This window comes from Chrysemys picta, chromosome 3 (assembly GCF_011386835.1).
Source record: "Chrysemys picta bellii isolate R12L10 chromosome 3, ASM1138683v2, whole genome shotgun sequence".
Lineage (NCBI taxonomy): Eukaryota > Metazoa > Chordata > Testudines > Emydidae > Chrysemys > Chrysemys picta.
The window spans coordinates 85,533,915-85,558,609 of record NC_088793.1 but is presented as its reverse complement, the minus strand read 5'-3'; the positions used below and the strand labels follow the sequence as shown (position 1 = coordinate 85,558,609).

General features: G+C 44.9%; 1 protein-coding gene across 3 annotated transcripts in view; it reads left to right on the top strand.

Annotated features, from left to right (window-relative positions):
* The window catches only part of METTL24 (methyltransferase like 24), a 90,407-nt gene extending 66,164 nt beyond the window's left edge, over window positions 1-24,243 (top strand). For all 3 annotated transcript variants that reach the window (XM_024102473.3, XM_005287625.5, XM_024102476.3), the window contains one exon: window positions 22,931-24,243. In XM_024102473.3, the coding sequence (XP_023958241.1) occupies window positions 22,931-23,245 (315 nt within the window). In that variant the 3' untranslated portion in view covers window positions 23,246-24,243. The remainder of the gene's footprint in view (window positions 1-22,930) is intronic.
* The last annotated feature ends 452 nt before the right edge of the window (window positions 24,244-24,695 follow it).

The window sequence follows — 24,695 nt, the reverse complement described above, 5'->3', positions numbered from 1 at the left end:
ACACCAATTAATTGAAGGAGAAAGGGTGTTGAGTCTCTCTATTCAGTATGTTAGTAAAATTAAAACAGATTTTCCAAATAAATAAATCTACCTCTCTACTCCAGTTGCTCTTCTTCTGGCCAGTGACTGACTGACAAATTCTTTATAAAGGTTTACTAATCCAGCATGGGCAGGGAAAGAAGGGGAGATTCTGCACACATGGCTGTACCCCTTTTAAAAAATTCTTCACCACCAAGTTTTCCAAATTGTTGCCAAAGAGCTTCCACCACATCCCCCTTTTATAGCTTGCAAAATCTTTCCATTTGAAGTTTGACTCTTGTTGGTCTGTACACTTAAATCATCGCAGTTGGAGCTCTTTCTGCTGTTACCATTTGATTCTGATGTCAACTCAGAGTATCCAAATAATTTCACTCAAAGAAAAACTGGGTTTAAAAATGTACAGGTCAGACCGACAAACAGCCTCTCTCTCCCCCGATGCAATATTCGTGGGAGAAGAGCAGAAGAGGGAAAGATTCTTCAAGAGATTCTTTGTTGTGTGCCTCAAATGTGCATTGTACATGCTGCTGTCCTTCTGCTGCCATTGCAAATGAACACTAGACCACATAGGTAAAATGGGCAGCCTGGAAGCACGTAAGCAAGTCACATAGAAAGTGGAATGAAATTAACAGTCTCACAATGGGAATTTTTTTTAAGTACTGTATTGATCAGCCTAGCATGTATGTGCACCAGATCCTTCATTGGATGAAATGAGAACTGCTGAGCTACATCATAGACCCCATTCTGCTCATAACTGAAGGAGATTCCCTTTAAGAGATGATGGCATATGTTTTAGGAACAAGAGAATCAGAGTTCTCTCTCTGTAGTCACTGTAAAGTTCACGCAGCCATGGTATGGTGCATAATTGAATGGCAGCTGATGTCCAAGAGGCTGCAGATTTTCTTTTGCATATATAGCAATTGTTATATTAACATCCACACACACTTCACATCCATTGGGTTAGTTTAATACCTTTGGGAGCTTCTTGCGTTCAGTGAATCACTTTTATAGATATGACAACATTTGAAGAGCTGGCTTGCAGGAAGATGGCGCCTCCCAGGCTGCTGGAGATATAAGGCTTGGGGCTATTTCAGCAACTAGCAAAGAGCTCATTTTGAAGAGGAGAGGGAATTTGACTGAATTTGGTAATATACCAAAGGATGCGTAGAGAGATCCTAGGTATGCAGTGATCTATTTTCCTCTGTATAATTTACATTGCATTCAGCAACAGGTTCCTATGGTTTACTGTTGGTTTAGCAAACACAAGAGCTTTAAATACTCTTTAGTGAAATGTTTATTTTTTTAAAACTATTTGCTTTACTCTGAAAATATCCTACCCTGAATGCTCTTCTCTAAGGTGTTTTATTACTAATACATTTTCTAATGCATTTTTTTAAGCGTTGTAGCTATGTTGGTCTCAGGATATTAGAGAGGCAAGGTTGGTGAAATAATAGCGTTTTATTAAACCTCACCCACCTTGTCTCTCTGAAGAAGTGTCAGCCTTTAACTTCCATCTCTAATAAGCGAGAACATGACATTTATCCTCTTCGGTTCTGTTAGCCTTCAACCCACTTTTATACCCTTGCATAATACTGCAGCAGCATAAACAAGATACAAATGTTTGTTTCCCTTTAATGAAGAGAACTTAGAATACAGTGAACAGCATTTATTTTCTTGAATAAACATCCGTTCCCAGAAGCACCCAGCGGTGTCTGGTAGATAACATCAAAAGAGCAAAAACGAGAAGATTTTTTTCACTGCTCAGAGGTCAGACAATAGAATGTTCTCTCATTAGATTAAATTAGTGAGTAAAGGCTAAAGTCAAGGCCTAAATCCTAATGCCCTCCCACCCAGTGGAATTCACAGGCCTGAGGTTGCAGGGTATGGGGAGAGTCAGGGGCCTAAGAAAGGAATTCACAGACCCCAGCAAGCTGAACAGGGACTCACCTAAGCTAGCCAGGAGCAAAATGCTGTTGAAGGGGCAGGGTTGAGGGTCCAGATTTGACAGGACATAGGAAGATGCCTCTCTCTGTTTGGGATCATGAGCCGTGGGTATAATAGTCCACGGAAGGCTAAGCCTCCCCTGGCACAGCCACTGCCAAACTCTGCCAGACACCTGGGCCATAGTGGCTCTGCCCCTTTCCCTAAGGCTCCCCACCGCCTGATAAGTCGTCTTCCTCTCCTCCACCGCACCCCCTCCCCGAAGGTTCCTGCCGTTCGCCATGTCTTGCCCCTCCCCCGGCTCTCCTGCGGGGGTAGAGGAGTGAGGCGGGACGTGACAAGCCAATGGTTGGGTGGGGGATCTGGTGGGGAAATGAGGTTAGCGGTGGGCATGGGGTTGCCAGGCGTCCAATTTTTTACCAGAACGTCCAGTCGAAAAGGGACCCTGGTGACTCTAGTTGGCACTGCCGACTGGGCCGTTAAAAGCCAGGGCCCAGGGATAATGCAGGCTCTCTGCCTGCCCTGGCTCCACGTGGCTCCCGGAAGTGGCCACCAAGTCCCTGCAGCCTCTAGGCGCATGCCCCCCCCTGCCCTGAGTACCGGCTTCGCAGCTCCCATTGGCCGGGAACTGTGACCAATGGGAGTTGCGGGGGCGGTGCCTGCGGTCACAAGGGCAGCACGCAGAGTCTTCCTGGCCACCCATGTGCCTGACAGCCACTTTCTGGGAGCTGTGGTAAGCGCTGCCGGGACCCCGCACCGAGAATTCCCTCCTGCACCCAATCCCCCATCCCAGTCCAGCATCCTCCCACACCCAAACACCTTCCCGAAGCCCACACCCCCCCACCCACACCCCAACCCTCTGCCCCAGTCCTAAGCCCCCTCATCCCTGGCCTGACCCCAGCGCCTGCACCCCCAGCCAGAGCACTCACCCACCACACACGCCAACCCCCTGCCCCAGCCCTGAGCCCCCGGTGTGCTCATGGATCCACAACTACATGTATCTACTAACCATTCCACCACTGCGAAGGGGCATATGAGTAACAGCTGCGAGGGCTAACACAATTCTGCGAGCTAAGGGGGAGGGTTCGGTCCTGACTCTTGGGAGCTTCCATTGCATACCACCCAGTTAGTCAGGATTTGCTAAGGAGAGGATTTGCCCCATAACATTTGTACATTGCTTTGAAGACCTAAAGCTCCATACAGGTGTTAAATACTGTTATTCACGTACAATTTGCATTTTAAGATTTGTTTTCAAGTATCCTTAACATGCTGTACACTGTAAGCCTGATCCAGGGGCTGCACCCCAAGCCCTTAGTCCCCAGCCCCACCCCCTCAGCCACCTCCTACATCCCAAACCCCTCATCCCCAGCCCGGAGCCCTCTCCCGTACCCCAAATCCCTCATCCCCGGCCCCAGCCCCGTGCCTGCCCCCCAGGGGTAAAGAGGTGAGCAGCAAGCCAGCGGCAGGTAGAGTGTCTCGCAGTGGGTGTGGGGGGGTCTGGTGGGGGAGTGGGGTGTGGAGACAAGCAGGGGGCTGAGGAGGGACACGGCGAGCCAGTGGCAGGCAAGGGGAGGTCTCGCGGGGAGCAGGGGGTGAGGAGGCAAGCAGGAGGTTAGGGGGTGAGGTGGGACACGGATAGTAACAGTGGGGTGGCCAGGGGACAGGCTGATGCAAAGCAGGGATGGAGTGTGGGCAGGGCCGAGGGCAGGAGAAGGAGCTAGCCTCTCCCCCGGGGAAGCTTTACCTGCTGCCCATGCTCGGGATTCTCAGCTGTGAACCCTTCCTTTGCACCTAACTTTCTCAGTGGCGGAAAAGACAGAGTGAGACCTTATTATAGCCAATAGCCCAGTGATTAGGGTAATCTCTTGGGATATGGGAAAGCTGTTTTCAGATCCTTGCCCTGCCTGATTTGAAGCAGGGATTTGAACCCAGATGTCCCACAGTCTAGGTGAGTGCTAACCACCAGCCTAATGGGTACTGGGGTTTTCTCCATCTCTCTTGTTGAAGATGTGCTACTTGGTAACTCTACATGCCCAACCAAGAGATTGATACTATAGGCTGCTGGTTAGAGCACTCACCTGGGATGTGGGAGAGAGAGGTTCTAGTCTCTTCAAATTTGGCTGAGTAGGGCTTCTCCCATAGCCTAGGTCAGGGGTCAGCAACCTATGGCATGCAAGATAATTTTGAGTGGCACTCACAGTGCCCGAGTCCCATCTGCCAGCCCCAGGTCCCGGGGGCTCTGCTGCCATCCTGGGGTCCCGGCTGCCGACCCAGGGCTCTGCTCCTGGCCTCGGCCTGGGGCTCTGCAGCCGCCCCCAGCTGTGGCCTACTGGCCTCAGCCTTGGGCAGTGAGGGATGCAGACAGGGGCAAGAGAGAGCGCAGCTCAGCACCCCCATCTTAAAAATTGTTCCAGCGCCACTGTACTGGGATATTTTTAAGTTTAAGTGATTTGCTGCTTGCATCACTATCACATCACGTGGAACAGCGCATTATGTTTGACGTTGTATGCAACGTCTGTTGTGATTTTTCCCCCCCCCCCACTGTAAGTTGAGGGGCACATTTGACAAAATGTCAGCTCCTAAGAAAGCAAAGTTAGATGTCCGTTTATTTCAGCCTTTTTGGACAGACACATTTGGATTTATTCAAAAGAAGGTGCTGTTTGTGCTTTCTGTTGTGAAAGTGTTATTTGTTGCACATCAAGTGCTTATAACGACATTCCACTTCACATCAACATTTGGTGGCTAAGTCGTGGCAAGGTTTTGGTGTGCTTTGTAAACTGTTTTGATGCAATCAAGGCCTTTTTGTCGGAAAAATGACAAAACTACCCTGAACTTGATGACGACAAATGGCTGTGTAAGCTCATGTTTCTAACTGACATCACCGTTCACCTGAATGAACTCAACCTCCATCTCTAGGGTGCTGGGCAAATGGTTCTGGATCTTTTTGAAACCTGAAAGGCATTTGTTGTAAAATTAGCATTTTTTTCTCGGGCTATTCGAACTTTGACTTTCCGCTACTTCCAACACACAAAAGAGCTATCGACACGTTGCACTGTTAGTGTAGATGAGATTGGAATGTACATGCAAGAACTGGAATCAGAATTTTCTGACAGATTTCAAGATTTCCAGCGATTTGGCCCAATGCTTTCTTTTCTCATTAAACCTGAAAAGTTCAGTGAAAGCAACTTGGATTTCTCCGTATTTCAGTGGATGGGTGTTGAAGATTTCAAAATGCAGCTCATTCCGTTAAAAAGCTCAGAATTGTGGGCATCAAAGTTTGGAGATCTGCGGAATGCATTTAAAGCAACCGCGAGAGATCATGGGGCCTCTATTCTGACCTGCTGAATGTCCCTGCCAGTGAAATTTAACTGTTTGAAGAAAATTGCGTTTGCAATCCTTTCAGCATTTGGCTCCACATACCTGTGTGAAAAGGTATTTTCACACATGAAATCTGTCCTCTATGCCTCTCGGAGCCAGTTAACAACTGATCACTCAAGCGTGTATGCAGTTTAAAAGTATCCAAATACATGCCCGACATTGGAAAACTCAGCAAGGAAAAGAAAGGGCAAGGATCATACTAAACTGATAAGATCTGCATTTTAATTTAATTTTAAATGAAGCTTCTTAAACGTTTTAAAAACCTTATTTACTTTACATGCAACAATAGTTTAATTATATATTATAGAGAGAGACCTAAAAACGTTAAAATGTATTACTGGCACGCGAAACCTTAAATTAGAGTGAATAAATGCAGACTTGGCACACCACTTCTGAAAGGTTGCTGACCCCTGGCCTAAGTAGATACCTTAACCCCTGGGCTATTCAGAGGCCGCTTTCCTTCCTTCACTCCCCAGTATATAATGTAGGATTTAGGCTTCTAAAGCTCTTTCTCAAGAGAATTCTTCCACCCCTTTTAAACAAGTTTGAAGGACCAGCAAGGCCCTGAAGAGGTGATGATATTTTGATCCTTTTCTATTTAACAGAGAAGAGCTTTGCAGGTTTGAAAAAAAACACAACACCAACAGAGAGTAAAAATGGTGTCTTCTGTTTCAGAGCGGAGGTTTGCTAGTATTGGTTAATGACACTGGCTGCAAGTAAAAAAAGTCACTGGTTGAACATTATGTAAAACATCAAATGAGCCAATCCAACATTTGCACACCTTGCTTCCTCTCGGGTAACTTAATTTTAGGAATTACTCTAATTTAGTTATAAATGAATGGTCCATTAGCTCAGAATAGTCTCCAAAGCAGTGACGAGGGCCAAAAGCTTTAATTACCATGCTTTCCATGCAAGAAAGAGGCTAAAATGAGAACAGGATTTCATGCGAGTTTAATAGAATCAGCAATGGTGAACAGGAAGGTGCTCAGAGCAGAAGATGTGATACATTAGATGCCAAGCGAAAAAGAGTACACTGAGTCAAATGAGCTTAGCTTTAGAAGCCAATGGTATCGGTCGTATTCAGTTTAGCAGGATTTGGGCAGATTTTTGGGTGGGCAGGAAACACCCTAGTAATTTTAACCAAGTCATTTCCTGTAAAGAGACTAATGCAATTTAACCGGACTGATTTATTACACCCCAGGGGCTTTGTTTTATCTTTATGTCTCAGCCCTGCTTTGCGGAAGCTGTCTTGACCCAACACATCATGTTCAAAATTTTAAGTCAAAGCCATTTTATGTATTTTTTTTATTCCAACATGTTGAACATAAAACGTTATTTCTTGGGCCCTTGAGAAAGGATGTAACGTACAAATCACTGCCAGCAGTAGCAAACCCACAGCCTTTCCCTGCAGAAATAAAGCCAATAAATCTGTAATTCCCCACCTCAGCTCCCACAAAACCATTCTCACTCCCCACATAAATAGGCACCTTCTGCTTATCTCAACCTTTTCCAAATGCCTGCCCAGATAGACCAGCTTTGCAACATCCACTAAACGCCACCACATTTGGGCTACTTTGGACCAAAGGAAAGAGAATTCCAAAGTCAAGGGTGTCTCCTGGAGAACACTGTGGCAGCAGCTACTTCTTTTGTATAATGATTACTTATCATTTGTACCATAGCACATAGGAGCCCTGTCATGGACCAGGAGCATAGTGTGCTAGATGCTATACAAACACAGAACGACAGTATGTAAAGGTTCTCCAGCAGGAGCCCCTCCATTGATCCCAACTGTAGTAGTGTGGCACATGGGGAGAAGTGGTCATGCCCTAGCAGCCAATACAGATTCCAGAGCACAGGTACTTTATGCTCACAGAGAGATACACTGCTTAGCAAGCGAGCTGCCATTTTCTGCACCACCTGCAGTTTCCAAGCTTATTTAAGGTGTAGTCCAGGGGCGGGCAAACTTTTTGGCCTGAGGGCCACATTGGGTTTCGGAAATTGTATGGAGGGCCGGTTAGGGGAGGCTGTGCCTCCCCCAAACAGCCAGGCATGGCCTGGCCCCCGCCCCCTATCCAGCCCACCCTACTTCTCGTCCCCTGACAGTCCCGTCCTCCCCCGGACTGCTGCCCCATCCAACCCCCCTGTCCCCTGACAGCCCCTGGAACCTCCATCCCTGACTGCCCTCCGCCGCCCCATTCAACCCCTCCTCTCATTCCTGACTGCCCCTTGGGACTCCTGCCCCATCCAACCATCCCTTCTCCCTGTCCCCTAACTGCCCCCGGAACCGCCGCCCCTGACTGCCCCCCTCCTTCCTGACTGCCCCCTGGGGACCTCTGCCCCCATTCAACCCCCCTATTCCCCGCCCTCTGACCACCCCACCCCCATCCATACTCCTGGCCCCTGACCACCACCCCGAATGCCCCTGCCCTCTATCCAACGTCCCCCGCTCCCTGCCCCCTTACCGTGCTGCCTGGAGCGCTGGTGGATGGCGGCACTACAGCTGCACTGCCCAGAGCACCAGGACAGGCCAAGGCTCTGCAGCTGCACTGCTCCAGGAACTCGCAGCCCTGCCGCCCATAGCATTGCGCCGGCGGCACAGTGAGCTGAGGCTGCAGGGGAGGGGCCGGGGGCTAGCCTCCCAGGCCAGGAGCTCAGGGGCCGGGCAGGAGGGTCCCGTGGGCTGGATGTGGCCCGCGGGCTGTAGTTCGACCGCCTCTGGTGTAGTTTCATGCAGAACACTTTGCAGGATTCTAATTGTGAGGTAAAAAAAGACATGGATGATGGTAGTGAGGCCTACATTTGACCGAAAGGGTGACAGCCTCCTGCCAAGCTGTGGATGGAGAAACACTGGTCTGGCCCCTGCAGCAGTATGATTAGCCAACAGCACTGGGAGGCTAAGAAGATTATTTTGTCTTCTAGTGATTCAAAGTGATGTCTGAAAAATTTCTTACCAGTTTAAAGAATACCTCCTTTTGCTCACCCTTCCCATTCAGTTAAACCTGGATGACTGAATAGGGTTTTTTTTTTTTTGTTTCCTTCTATGAAAGCTTCAGAAAGAAATTACTGTCAGATTAAGACCATGCAGGAGAAATTTTAGCCTAAGAGAAAACTTTGAGAAATTAGTGAGGTACCCTCACAGCCTTATGCATGACCTGTCCCTTGTGCATGCATGCACATGTGCAAGCAAGAGAGGTTATATGCTACCATAGTTTTCCCATGTTAATTTTCCTTAAGTGACATAAATAGATATAGTATTCATAGGGATTGTAAATGCTTAGTTATAACTGACATTATTAATGGATTCTTCCTCTCCTATTCTGTAGCTTTTTCTGTAAGGCTAGTCCCTATGGGGGACATTAATGCATCGGACAAGCTGTTACTCCCATTATTGATGGTTGAGTAGCAGGGACAGTTAAGTGTTTTGACTCCACTTTGCTGCACTTTCAATGTGTGCAGTACAATATGTAAAGGCTCTGAAAGTACTATTCCCTACTTTCATAACAAGATATAAATTAAAACAAAAAAAACAAAACACCCAGTCAATACCTCAAAAACGACCACCGACCATCAACAACAAGAAAACAACATTGGCTTGCAGCACCCAGTTACCACAGAAATGTCTAGTGGATAAATCTAGACTAAAAGTGGTTGGACTAGGATGATCACACTCTAGAGTGTGGAGGCCATATAAGTACCTGGATATAGAACATGTTTATCCTGATACTTTAGGAACCAAGAATGAATTATTTGGATATGAAGCTATCTATACAGTGCCATCATCTGGGGGACAACAAGGAACTTTAGTTTTGATCCATGTTGCGTAAGAAACACAGGCCAGAATAGGAGCACTTTATCTTTTCTCCAAGCCCTGCACCCTCACCATCCTGGTCAGGGTAACCAGTAGCATACATGAAACAGCACAGCAGATGCTCTTCCTCCTTTCACTGTTCAGAGATGACATCCATTCTCTTTGGATTGAAGAGATATCAGGACCAGGTCCTGCACTGCTGCATCTGCACTTTGCTCTAAGGATGACCACTGTTCCATCTGCCATCAATTACAACCCTGGGTAGGAGAGAGACAAGGGCACAGGGCAAGGAAGTAAAAGGGAACTAAGCAATAAGCTGTTCGTGAAGAGGCAGAAATCAAGTTGAAAGGGGATGAATAGAAGGAAGGGGAAAGAGGGAAAACATACTGAAAGACTGCAGAAAAGAGAACAGCAAGCCATAGAAGAAAGAAAAAAGCACGGTGAAGAAAAAATTTAAAAAACACGACAGCTTATTCGCAAAATGCTGCCAAAATGTGGATTGCAGTCATAAAGCACTGTCTAAATTCTTATCTACTGAGGGCATCTTAAACTAAGGGTGTGGTAACAAAAGAAGCACAACAGAGAATAGAGCTTGTCTCATCATGCAGTTGATATGAAAATTATAATTTGTTAATCATGGCTTTGGAGGGCAGGCATGGATCACTTTTATGATCAACTTTCTGGATCAATTCTTAATGTGAAGCTGTAGGGACGTTTGAGCATGAGCACTTCCACATAGCTTTGAACTAGCAATAAAATCTCCTATTCCCCTCTTCATTCCACATTGAAAAACTGATCCTTTGGAAATGAAGGGATGGTAGCTGACTAACCTGCAATGAATTTGCTATTTCTCTCTTTCGGGGCTACTGGTCCCACATGATGAGTAATTGCTTCCTCCAACAATCCACTCTCAATTGACTCTTCTCTCCAAGGAGCTCTAAATGGTGCTCAGAGGATACCAAACATCCTAAATCCCTGTTAACCCTGCTATTTCTAAGATTATCAAGGCAAACTGAACTCTTGCTTCTGTAGTGGGAAATGACACAAAGTCGCAGCCAGTCATTACCTTTAAAACAGTAATTGAGCCAGTGTATCATGTGTGAAACATTAGACACCTAAAATCCTCTCCTCACATACTTTCTTCAGATGGTTCATTGGGTGTGAGGAAAAGGCCCATTTCCCCCTGAGTGGTAGAATACTGTCTGCACTGTATAGAAATTGGATAGTATCCCTTTAAATACTTTGGGTGCCCTCTAGTGGGCCTCCCTGTCTCCTGTTGCTGTAGCTACCAGAACCTTGCCAGAGCGGCATAGCTGCGGAGTGTTAATAGTCACGGCTATTTGGAGCCCAACTGTCTGTGCGACTTCCACATATTCTTAAGGTTGTGGGAAGAAGGACGCAAGAGGGTGGTACATCTTCAGAAGGGTAAAATATTTAGAAAACATGCAAACTTGGCATTTATAACAACAGATTAAAATTTTTTATTAAAACGATGTTTAAAAAAGTGAACAGTACAGAGTTTAAGCATAGAAGTTTCTGGTTATCAGGGAATAACATACAGATTATCAAGGGGTGCGAAGTTTGGTTTAAAATCGGATGGTGTAAGGAATACATAATCTGCAATATCCCCGATTGGGGGTAAAAGATTAACGGATCAAAGTACAGACATTGAGATATGAGGGTATGTTGTTCATATAATGGCTATGTTCAGGTGTAAAGTATAATGAGTGGGTACAATGCTGAGGATGGATTGACCCTCATTTGGTGAGATTTAGTGTTCAGTGAGTATATGATTCCAGTTCATATGGGCCTACGGACAAAGTCTCTCAGTCCCTTTCTCGTAGTCGATGCACGATGTCGCTCTGGATCACACCTCCTGGTACTGTCGGTGGCCAGTGATGTGTTCAGTGTAGATGTCCCTGGACCATCGGATGGTGTCTGAGACCATGAGGCGCCGCATGAGCCGTGCGTAGTGTTGACCAATGCGGCAGGTCCGCAGCACACGCTCGTTGCAAGGGTCCCAGGTGCTCAAGGCTCTGATGATCAGGGCGTTCATCTGCACCTCGTAGCCCTTCGCTCTCAGGGTGTCAGCCAGAGGAGCGTACTTTTCCAGCTTACGAGCTCGGGTTTCGCCAAAGGCCGGGGTCCTGTTCTCAATATATGTGATGAATCCAATTCATCTCTAATTTCTCAGTCTTATCTTTGGTGTTTCTTGGAACGGCTGTAGATAAAATATACCTAGACATGATGTTTAAGTTGGTGTCCCTTTAAGCTTTTTAATTATTTATGGTGCATTATAAACAACACAGTAGTTTAGAGCATTGTTTCTCAATCTTTTTTTGATGCCAGGGACTGGCTTGCTGCCTTCCTAAACTGTGTCAGGGAGATTTCAGGGACTGGCGCTGGTCCATGGACCGGACATTGAGAAAAACTGCTTTAGAGCACAGAGGAGATGCACTCTGTGCCCCCAGAAGCTTACAATCTAACCCTGAGACCATTTTGTTCAAGACTATTTACTTCCTGTTATTTAATTTCTAAGCATCAATTTTTAATACTTGAATCAACTGTGGCAGGTTTCATTTAAAAAAAGGAAGCCTCTTAGCGGTTTCAGGGACCATACAGTATCTTGTCAGAGATCACAACCTCAGTGCAGCTAAAGCGCCCTCTCAAAGGCAACACTGTATGGAGGAAAACTCCAAAGAAGGACACAGCCAAGTCCTGATAGTGTGAAGGTTTGAATGTGCTATACTTCCACCATTAAGCAGGGGCTTCTGTGCATGAAATAGTGTGCTCAGTGAACAACAGTGGCAACTCTTTGATGTCATTAAGAATCTGAGATGGAGTTAAAAATCTTTCCTCTGCAGCTCTCCATACTTCGTTTTCAAGTGGCTTTTTTGTAATTCAGCACTTGAATAAAGTCTCTTCAGTCTTTAATTTTTCCAGTGTCAGTGTTTTTCTTCAGCAAGTCAATATGTGGCAGCTTTGGCACTGTCTGTATAATTCAGTACTGAACGGAAATAGCTTGAAAACAGATCTGGCCCCTAAGCCTCTACAGTCCATCCTGCCACAAAGTCACAGAAGCTATCCGTTATACAGATCAAAATTAGCTCCCATAGCGTGGATGGCTAGATTTCTCACATAGATCGGAGGCATATGAACAGAGCTCTAACAGCAGGCACCAGGACAAATACTAACATTTGCAGAGCTTATTTTGTGGGTTAACCCCCTCAAAGGACTCAAATCTCAAAATCAGAAATTCTCTGTTAGGCGGCACCATGCTGGAATCATTGTATATAGACATCCGGCTCCTCAGAAAAGAAATCGGTCAGAAGGTGTTTGGCCTCCAGTAGGTTTTTCAAAATATATCCTTAATCCTAGGAGATGGTCCATAGAAAGTCTTATTTCCATTAGTAATCTGTGTACTTTCATTCAAACCTCTCTCTCTCTCTCTCTCATAGGCTCACACAATTTCAAAAGAAAATTAGACCAAGAGTCTACCAAGCTCAGCCTCCCACCTGGGAGTCCCTGCTCCAAATCAGGTAGAGTAGGGATTTGAATTTGTGACTCCCCACTCCTAGGTGAATGCCCTAATCCCCAGACTATTGGGTATTCTGGGGTCATGCTTACTTGTTTTTTGGTGAGATTTCTCATCTAGATTTAGTCTGCCAGAGCACACGTCTGACCGCTTAGGTGCCAAACTGCAGGATTGGGTACGTGGCCTCTTTCCTCTGCATTTCACTCCTGGCTAGATTAAACAGCTCCCTGCTCAATTTACTGGCTTCTAAGAATCCCTTTCTTAGCTGCCTAACTCTCACCATGCATTGGATGAAAAGCCTGGATGCCAAACTTGGTGGCAGGATGCCTAGGGCTTAGGTGTTGCATTGCTGAGTGCTACAATGCCTAAGTACCTTCATGGATTTAGCCCTTGGTACATAACAGCAAGTAGGGCAATCAGAGTTGCACATGAGCAGGTGGTAAGTGAACAGATACATGTATATGTTTCTGTGTCTTTGCCTGAGCAATGAAAAGCACTGAATAGTAGAATGTTAAACTAAGAAATTCTGGCTTGGGTATATATATATATATATATATCAATATATCAATATATCAATATATATATATATATATATCAATCATCCCTGCTAGCATCATATTTCTTTTCTGATCCTTCCAGTGTGTGTTTAATAGAAGTCATTATTGTGGCTTGGCAACCAACTTTTCTGCAGGATAAAATGAGTTAATAGCCACATTTCAAGTCAGTTTTATGAAAGCAGAACAGAATGTGCAGGCTGCCTGCTGTTCAGCCAGTGCAGCTTCAGGGCTATTAATTTTTTTTTAAGACAATAACTGTAAATATATTATGACGGAGTGACCTCAAACTATATCACTATGTGGCAAGAATAGTGGGGAAATGAGAGAATGAAGCCAAGCAACAATTTTTCTGAAAAGTTTTCTAAATAGACAACGTCTCCATTTCTGAAAATTACAGCAGTCCCATGAAGATAAAGTCAGTGGTGTTTAAGGCACTGCAATGTAGTCCTGTAATGAGCATACTTGTTTAGACTGTAAATTAGCTACAAAAATACAGCAAGGTGCAATTTTTCTATATATATTTTGGAAAAGCAGCAGCCATTTGAATTTATAAAGAGGAACTACTGTGTTCATCCCTTAACTACTTTTCAACTTAAATGTCATAATGAGTTAAGGAAATACGATTCATATTTATAGTGCTTGTCAACACAATGGAGTCTAAAATGCTTCACAAGTAAACTAATATATAAACTATTACAGACAAAAAGCTACATTAAAGGTAGCAAAATCAAGCACTGAAAGTTAGGAAGTGCCAGAGGTGAGGATACCTGTGCACCCTTAATTTGGCCCGCTTGTACTTATGCATTATGATATAGTCTTTAATTACATGATTACATACTATTTTTTCCCACAGGACTCTCTGCCTCATTCAGAGCACAGGGTGGACAATACTGACTTAATGAGCAGCTATTCAATATTTTATTTTCTCCTCATTGTTGAGTGCATGGCTGTAAGCTTTATTTACTGTACACTATTCCAACCCTGCTCTGGAGACATAATTATTAGTTTCCTCTTGGGCTTTTCTATGGTGCTTAGCACTAAAGTATCTGAGTGCTTCACAAACATTTTATTAATTTATTTTCACAACACCACTGAGAGGTGAAGGAGTATTATATCCCAATTTTGCAAATTGGAAACTGAGATAAAGAGATTAAGGTCAAAAGTATTCACTGATTTTGGGTGCTGAATTTGATACACCTAGGACCTGATTATTTTTATAAGTAACATTATATAGCACTTCATCTATTCAAAGCACAGTTCCCACTCCCCTTAGTTTCAGCTGCAAATCAGACCCCAGTGCCTCAAATCAAGCACCTTGAAAATGAGGATTATACAATTAATGACCACCTGTGGAATGTTTGGTACAAGTATCCTGCCTAGCTTCACAGAGGAAATTCCATGGCAGAGGCAGGGGTAGAATCCAGTTCTTCAGAGTAGCATTCAACTGTCTCCAGTCTGCTTTGCCAGCAAGTTCTAGTCATGCCTTTCTGAACTCCCTGTCCTAGGCCCAGTTTCCCCCCTGCTCCTACTCCCAGGTAGGTAGAAAAAAGCAGCACTGCCTTTCGAAACAAGCTAGCCCATTTCAGAGGGAGGGGAGTGGGGGCAGTGCTTAATTTGTAATGGAAGAGGTGTTGGGACTCAGCCCTGGCAAGCCCCAGCACAAATTTAGCACCGTTATCCAATTTAAGTTCAGTGCTGTGGTGGAGTCCTATGCTTACAAAAAGGATTACGGGATCTTAACAGCCACAAGTGGTCAAGGCCCTGGTTTTAAGCCTCATCCACTAGAAGGCATGCCTCCAATAGCACACTGGGACTTTAGTTCAGAACTGATTGAAAGGGAATAGCACCACCAAATGTTCCTTGGAGATCTCCCCTCCAAGTACTCGGACCAACTGGGCATGGCTTGTAAATTCTGAGTGGGTCACAGCAAAACAGGATTCCATCTTCCATAACCAAAGAGCTGCATACTAAGAACTCCCCAAATGGTCAGATTGTGTGCATTTCATACCTGGAGTCTGCACATTCTTGTTGGTGTGTGTGTGTGTGTGTGTGTGTGTGTGTGTGTGTGTGTGTGTGTGTGTGTGTGTGTGTGTGTGTGTCAGACATTAAGCCCACAAACAGGAAAATGCATATGCAGATGAAACACTACCTTTCACTCATCTCATTTTCCCCTATAGCAAGCATTGCAGTAGCACTGTCATGCCTCATGAGCTGCACTAGCTAGGGAAAAACAGGAGGTGAAAGGACAAAGTCTGAAAATGATACTAGAAAATATTTTTCATAACTTAACTCCTTGTTTATAACAACCCCTTGAAGGCTTGAAATATAAATTTCCCTGCTAAAGTATTTTTCTCCATCACATGCGCTTACTGCCTTATTGTAAGGTTGCTTATTAGCACTGGGGTGCTGGCATCACTCATTTTAAAACTGACTGAACCACCTAGTCTAAAAACTAAACCAACCAACTGTATGGGATTTGTAACAGGTAAGAAGGAAGAAGTAAAGTGTCATGCGTAATTGCATGGGTGCTTTTCGTTTTAAGGCCTCATGGGTGAAATCGTGCCCCTATTTCAGCCAATGGCAAAACTCTGATGGACAGCATCTGCACTAGGGCTAGGAATCCACCCATGTGCCTGGCGTTATTTGAACATACAAAGTATGCCTGGGGTTTTATAGAAGATTTCAATGGAAGGGAGGTATACTACCTGGAAATGAGCTCTCGGAAATACCTTCCTGTGCAGATTTACAAAATAAACTTAGCAGCTAAGACACAACCTCCTCTGCTGCATATTAAAAGCTGTTATGAATTTTCTGCTGAAAGTTAATTCCTAGTTTAACTATTGCTCTAGTTTAACAGCTCTGGACACACTATTATTTATGTTAAGAAAGTTAATACTTTAAAGAAAATCATCCGAATATCACAGCAACTGAGTTGGCAAAAAGAAAAGAAAAAAATAATGGACATTTGTGAGGAGCACATTTTTCTTCCTTAGCCAAGACTTTTTTGTTTTTTGAAAGACAAATCTATAGCTGTTTGTTTCAGTGAAGACATTTAACTTCCGACAAAAATGATAAAAACCCCACTCAAATCCTCCTTTGCCCAAACTGAAAAATAGCTTTAAAGTTACTCCTGAAAAGCAATTTAGATGCTTTCAGTGATGCTAGGAAGCCTACAGTAAAAATACACTAGTAATTAACATTTCAAAAAGAATCTAGACAACATAATCTTCAGAGATCATATCTACTCTATCATGCACCAAAGAGTTGTTTTACTGTGGCGTTGAAAGGTCTCTCAAGGGTTTGGTCCAGCAATGTTCAAACTGTAATCTGCAAACGTATTGCACATTCAGGCATATTGGAACAGTCTTTAGGATGAAGACAAGATTGCTGCCATAATGGAACAAGTAACAGTAGCAACACAACAGACTAGCGGATTATTGTAGTCATCAACTTCTACATTGTGTGACTTTACTTTCATTCCTATCATTTATACTGATGATTCTGATGAATATTGAATTTGCAAATTCCAAGTGTATTAATTTGCTTAACTCAATTGTCCCCATTAATAAGTAGTATATACAGGAAAAGGCAGTTGAAAAATCCAGTATTTAAGGCAGCAACACCAAGGTATTGTACTTGAAATAATTTGGGAGCCTCTTGATACTTCCTGTTCGAGTGTCTTTTTGTCAAGCCGTATATTTTTGGCCTCATTCAGCAGAGCTCATTGTCTGACAGTCTTTGGTAAGTGAAAAGGTGAGGAGAGGCAGCAATCAAAAGTCCAGCATGTAAAGCAATATTTCCTTTCCCTCGGTTTGCACACACTCACATTCTCCTTTAGACACTGAAGGCCACTGAAGTTATTTACGACCCTGGCACTGCTCTCCAGCCTTTAGAAAGTTACTAGGAATTTATTTGCTGACTGAAAGAGGGGGAAAGAGTGAGCTTCACCAAGAGGCTGCCACCTTTCTGTCTCCTAGCATTTGTGAGTGAATTTAATGCTTACGAAAGCTAGGGACAAACAGCACTTCCTTCAGCCAAGGCACAGCACCAGCTGTAAGAGCTCCCTCACAACCATTTTGCCAGCGTGGCTCACTCCTGACCTGCAGCACTCCCTGCTACTCTAGGCTGGGGCCTCTCTTGAGCAGACTTCAGTTATGCCAGAGAAAGAAAGCTCTTTCTGCCAGTAAGAATATAGCTAGTTGAATACTAAATACGTGAATCCCATAATCCCTGGCAAAAGCAAGCATGTGTGTCACACTGTGGGGGTTGGGAAGGCACTCTGAATAACAGGCTACCGTGCAAGCTCGACTCTCCCCAACAGCAGCTTTTATTGGACCAACTATTACCTCACCCACCTTGTCTTTCTGATATCCTAGGACCAACACAGCTAGAACAATACTGCATAGACTAGCCACGATCATTTTTAGGTTTGGGGAACAGTCCCGTAAGACCACCATACTCCTGGGGGAAATCTGCACCACTGCGCACGCGTAGAATTCGTGTCACCTGCAGATTTCTTTGCTTCCCCCCAGAAAAATGACTTTCTGACAGGGAAGCCACAAAAGCAGTCATGTGACCATCCTCAGCAGTATGTTTTGGGTGCCCAGAGCAGCTGGCAGAGAGGTAAATTACTGTGGGACAGGGGGCGAGACTGGGGAAGACCTAGCTGGTGGCTCCTATCCTATGCTGGGCTCAGCTGCTTGTCTTGGCTGGGTTGGGGAGGATGAGACTTCCTCTTTCCCTGCACAGCATCCAGGGCCGGGTCAGACTCACCCCCAGATTTCTCCCCAGGCTGCAGGAAGCTCTGCAAACTCCCCTCCTCCTCGCTTCCTGCACCCATCACTCCTCAGCTGCAGAGGAAGGGATCACTGTACAGGGAGCTGCTCCGGCATCTGCCCAATCCTTGTGCATCTAGCCCAATCCCTTCATACCCAGACCTTCCTGCCGAGCCTCACCCCACCTCACCCAGAACCCCAGCTGCCAGGCCTTGCACCTGGACCACCTGACAACTTGCCTGGATCCCCACTCCACCCAGCCCCAACCAGCTGCACCTGGATCCCCATCCCACTGAGCCCCACTCCCCCAGCATCTGGACCCCCCCACTAAAACATCCAGACTCCCCATTGAGCTCTATCCACACCCAACCCCCACCCCGCTGAGCTCTAACCACCTTCACCTGGATCCCCCTGCAGAGTCCCATTACCGTTGCACCCAGAACCACCGCCAACAAACCGCTGTGCATCTAGATCCTCCCTGCACTCAACTTGCCCCACACAGAACCCTCTCAACCCACACCTGGATTCTCCCACACTAAGCCCCTCCACACTTGGATCCTGCCAGGCTGAGCTTGCCTGCCCCCACCTGGTGCACCTGGCACAGAGGGGCAGGGCTTGTGGGGTGTTTCTGGGGCAGGCCCGGTCCTTGCACTGTCTCAGGGTTTGGTACAGCCTCACCACTGAGTCTGTGTCCTGGGGTGGGGGGAGCTGCAGAGTGATCTCCCACCTCTGTGCAAGCAGTGGCCAGGGCTGGTCTTACCATGAGGCGAACTGAGGCGGTTGCCTCAGGTGCCAGACTGTGGTGGGGCGCCACTAGGACCCAGAGTGTAGAAAATTTTGTCGGCTGCTGGTGCAGATGTATTCTCTCTACTCTAGATGCACAGAGATGGTGGAGTGCTGTGCTGGAGGAAGGAGGGCACAAGAGACGTAATAGGCAGGCAGGAGAAAAGGTGAGCGGGAATAACAGAAAGCACCAGAAGCTGCAGGGAGAGAGAGGAGGAGGAGGAGACACTTATGTACCTCTCTAGCACCCGCAGGAGCCTGGACTGATTAACACCAGCTTCTCAGGGAGCTTCCTGTTTCCTGCTGCTTCCCTGAACTGACTTGAGGAGAACAGGCAGTCAACTGAAGTAGTAGGAGCCAGTTAGGCCCTTAAGACGCTGATATCTTCCCTCACTCAGGCCCTGCTACCAGCCTGCTTATTTGTCCCCTTCAACTGAGTGTTGAGAGCCACTATAGCTGGCACAGACCAGCAGTCATGAGTGAAAGAAGAAAACACCCCTCTGGGGCAGCATTCAGAAAAAGGAAGAAAGCAAAGAAAGCTTTTCTATCTAAGCAGGAAGGAGCTCTCCTGAGATACATAGACACAAATGTTCACGGTGAGCCTTTCGGCCCCAGTGAGGATGTGAGTGGTGAGGAGATACCGGATCTTCCAGTTAGTCAGAGTGTGGGTGACCTGGCAGCTACTGCAGCATCCATATCTCCATCTCAAATGGATGTAACCATGCACATTCCTGAAGAAAAGTGTAGATCAGAGAAGAGTGTGGTGGAGGCACAAGAAACAGCTGCTGCTGAGTTTAGTTCCTTAAGTCTAGATGATCCAGGACTACGGACCCACTTGAGCAGTATCCTGAGGGACTTCCTTGTGCTGCATGGGGCACAGCAAGTGAAAAACTTCATGTTCCCCAAAGACAATGAAAATAGAAGTTTCCATCCAACACATTATTGGCGTGAAATCCCCAATGGTGACAAAGTGGTGAGGCCATGGCTTATGTACTCAAAACCCAGAATGCTGCATACTGTTTTTGTTGCAAACTCTTCCAGTCTAATGTTCCAGCCACAATGGGTTCTACAGGAACAAAGGACTTGAAAAATTTGGCTAGAAATCTGGCATGCCATGAGAAGGCAGCAAATTACCAGAGCGCATTCCATAAGTGGAAAGAGCTTGAGATGAGACTAAGGTTAGAGGCACCATAGATGATCAGCATCAAGAGAAGGTTGCATCAGAGTCTCTGTACTGGCAAAATGTTCTGAAAAGGCTCATTGCCATTATGAAAATGCTTGCTACCCAAAACCTAGCACTGCGTGGCACTTCAGATCAGTTGTTTGTGCCAAACAATGGAAAATTCCTTAAAATTGTGCAGCTGATGGCTGAGTTTGATGCTGTACTCCAGGAGCATCTAAGAGTCACCACCCACGAAATGTACATACACCACTATCTTGGAAAAACAATTCAAAATGAGATCAAAGTTACTGGCAACAAAAGTCAAACAGAAGATTGTGTCAGATCTGAAGTCAGCAAGATATTACTCTGTTATTCTGGACTGCACACCTGACATCAGCCATACAGAACAAATGACTTTAATGGTGCGTTTTGTAACAACAACAGAACCTAGTGAAAATGTCCCTGCAATGGTGACTGTCAGAGAGCATTTTCTAGAATTTATTGACATTGATGATTTAGTTGGGAATTGGTCCTGCTTTGAGCGGGGGGTTGGACTAGATGACCTCCTGAGGTCCCTTCCAACCCTGATATTCTGTACTACAGGAGCTGGTATGACAAATGTGCTTCTTAGAAAGCTGGAAGATACAGGAATTGCGGTAGCTGACATGAGAGGTCAGGGGTACAATAATGGTGCCAACATGAGAGGAAAGAACAGAGGAGTGCAGACATGGATCCGAGAGTTAAACCCTCAAGCTTTTTTTGTCCCATGCAGTTCTCATTCATTGAGCTTTGTGGTCAGTGATGCAGCATCAGCTTCTAGTGAGGCTTCTGAATTTTTTAATGTAATTCAACGCATCTATGTATTTTTCTCTGCATCAACTTATTGATGGCAAATTTTGAAGCAACATCTGGGAACATCCTCTCTGACACTGAAACCACTGAGTGCCACATGATGGGAAAGTTGAGTGGCGGCGATAAAACCTATCTAACACCAAATTGGGAAGATAGATGATGCCATAGTTGCCATTATGGAGGACAATGCTATGACAGGAACTGTTCGTGGGAGAACAGTGGCAGAGGGAAATGGAATCACCAGAAACATACATAACTTCAAATTTCTGTGTGGCTTAGTGTTGTGTCATGACATACTGTTTGAAATAAATGTTGTAAGCAAGAGACTCCAAGGTGTTGACCATGATATATTTAGAGCAATGGAACAACTGGACAAAGCAAAAGTCGTACCTACAGTCTTACTGGTCAGATGAGGGATTTCAAAACATTCTGAAGAGAGTGCACAGAAGTTGGCAAAGGAACTTCACACTGAAGCTATTTTCCCACCCATTCAAGAATACAAGAGTCACCAAAGAAGACATTTTGATTACTAGGCACAGGATGATCCATAAGAGACCCCAAACAACAATTCAAAGTTGAATTCTTTAACCAGGTGCTAGATTGTGCAATACAGTCAGTTGAAGAACATTTCATGCAGCTCAGGGAACACAGCAGTATATTTGGGATGTTGTATGATATTCCAAAACTCCTCACCTGAAGAAGACCCACGCCAGCAATGCAGGGCACTAGAGACAGTGTTGACACATGACATGCGCGATATTGATGCAAGTGATTTAGGTGATGAACTGAAAGCCCTTTTAAGATGCATTTCAGCAGGATCAACTCCAAAGGCTGTTCTGGAATATATGTGCACAAATAAGATGACCACCCTTTTTCCAAATGCTTTTGTTGCTCTGCGCATACTTCTAACACTTCCTGTAACAGTTGCCAGTGGAGAACGCAGCTTTTCCAAGCTGAAGTTAATAAAAACATATCTACACTCCACCGTGACACAGGAGAGGCTGGTCGGCCTTGCAACCATCTCAATAGAGCATGCGCTGGCCCATACTGTGGACCTTCAGGAAGCAGTTTAAATCTTTGCAACCAAGAAGGCACAGAAAGCACCACTTTGGTTATTCAAACAGATAAAAATGCCAGTGTTTACTATGCAGACAAGGAAAGTTACATTTGCTGTTCAGTCGTTTGAAAGTTAAGTGCTACTTAAAATTTTTGAACAAGGCATTTTAAGTTGTTAGTTCTTCTTTATTGGGGTAGGTAGCAGAGGAGTAGAACAGGAAGAAGGCAGAATTGAGACCTTTCAAAGTTCTGGCCCAAGCGAGGGGACATGGAGGCGTCATTTGAGCTCCCCGCCTCAGGTACCAAAATGTTGTGGGCCGGCCCTGGCAGTGGCCTGTGATCCCCATGCCATGCTGAAGCCTACACATTTATTTAACCAATAAAATTTGTAGAATTTTTAAATATTGCATGCAGAATTGTTTGGCACAGAATGCCCTCGGAATAAGACCAATAACAATGTCTCTGTTACCCTCTGCTGCCCTTGTCTGTTGTATGCAGCTGTTTTGTCCTCATATACTTAGATTGGAAGGTCTTTGGGGTAGGAGGGAGGGGAGAGAGAGAGTGTCCTAACATAATAGTATTGATTGTACAGCAATAACACTGGGGGTCCCAAACAAAAACAACTTGTTACAGGGGCTCAGTGGATTTTGTAATACTAAAAGCAAGTAATGGACAAATAGCACTTCCTTCAGCCAAGATTAAAGGAAAGTATGATCTGAGTATCTTTGCATATCAATGGGTGTTTCTCACCCCTCTAACTTTGAGACACTCGCAGGATTTGTAAAGAATAATATAATATAGTGGTTTAATGATTTAAGCATTTAAAACAGGGAGTTGGGGAGGGGAAGTTATGAACAAGCAATTATGAAACTTCAAAAACTGGTTCAATTATCCCCAGGAGGTGCTGGGATTTCTAAATAAGAACAGCCATACTCAAGAGTAATTAAGTAAAATTGAATGAAATTGAAAAGCCTGGCACTTCAGATGATTATCAACAGCAATTGCGAAGTCTGTCTTTTTCATAAAGTAATTAGCTTTTTGTTTCAGATTGATGTCCTCAAGGCAGATATGGAAAGTGCGGAGTGGAAAATTTTGGAAAACCTGATTCTGGAAGACATTGTTGAACAGATAGGACAATTGGTCTTTGAAGTCCACGTTCACTGGCCTGGATTTGAGGTCAGTGGCAATGACAGCACGGTGGTCCGATACTGGTACAGTCTTCTCAAAGAATTAGAACTGAAGGATTTCAGGCTTTTTCACACTTACAAAGACTTATTGAAACCACAGATGTTTCTGAAGAAGGAAGCCTTCAATGCAAGTAGCTGTTACACACTAAGCTGGGTGAACACAAGATGGAAATAGCATAAAGGAATTGATGACATGTAATCATCCCACTCAACAGCATTAGTGAAAAGGACATTGGAGCAGCTGACAAAAGTTACTGAACCTGCAAACCGAGGCACTGCTATCAAAATGAACTGTCTTTCTGCTTCTCAGCAGTATCACAAAAGCTGGATGTTATCGTGCTTTGCTTCTGAGTACTAGAAAGAGATCTGGCGTTGAAATTGTTTTGTACAGTGCATCTTCCATGGTTACATTGATAGACTTTATTAGAAACAGATGAGAGACTTTCTAAGTGTTTGTCTAAGTGGTTAACAGCTCTCCACACATGGCTGTGGATTGACCCCAGCCTCCCTAAAGGTCAGCAAAGAGAGTTTGCCTACTCTGTCCCTGAAAATTCACTGGGAGTGGCTCTAGTACAGTGTACACCATGAGATGCTGCTGAAAAAAATCATTGATCCAAATAAGTTACTTTCTCAAATTATTATGCTTAAACTAGCACCTTTTATTACTTTAAAAACAAACACTCCCATGATAATTATGGCAGATTGTTGTCTTCCAATCAACAGTTACTTAAAATGGGACAGTCAATGGGAAATCTAGTCAATTTTTAAAAAGGTGTCATGTATTTTCAGATACTACACCTGCCCCCGAATGTATACGCATGCCAGCTCCTACTCCACATGCATCCTTCACTCAAATCAGTCCCCCTTGCAATGGCTAACAAGCTGAAATCACTCAACTGGCCCATCCAGGTCTCCCTCAGAAGCCCAACTGGCAGGCTCAGTAGGTCCAAGCAATATATTTTAAACTTCCCAGAAAAGTCATTTCCCCCTCACTTTACCAGAAACATAATAAAGGAGTGCATGGTTTATGTGAACATTTTGAAAACTTTAGCCCAGCCAATACTACCCATGTGAGGCGGGTGGGGATTAAGAGAGAATTTAGTATTTTTATGTAGTGTATTCCCGTTAAACTTTGTATTAAATAAAATGCACCCAGTCTCCCTTGCTTTGGTACTTCCCCTTCCTTTTCCGTTCTTTAAACTTCCTTTACTTTCCCATTTGCTGAGTCTTGGTGTTTCTCCCCTCCCACTCATTTTTCTGTCTGTCCGCAATTCATTTTACTATGTTTAATAAGACTTTCCTCAATCCTTCTTTTCCTGTTTTGTTTCTTTAATTCTCTCTCTCTCCCCTTATAAGCCTAGTATGTGTCTCATTCCTTTGGGCACACCTGTCTTCACAAACTCCCTGCTGCGCTGCTACACCGCACACACTGGCATGCTATATAGACCTGTCTTCCAAGGCTTGGCAAACAGAGGAAGTATATGAACCATTTTCCTAACAGTTGTGTACCATACTAAATGGGTGCCCTGCTACACAATTTCCCCAGACCATTAACTAGTCCCACACAAATATATCAAGTCAGTTCTCCCCCGCCCCCCTTCCTGGCTCCTCTTACAAGCAGCACC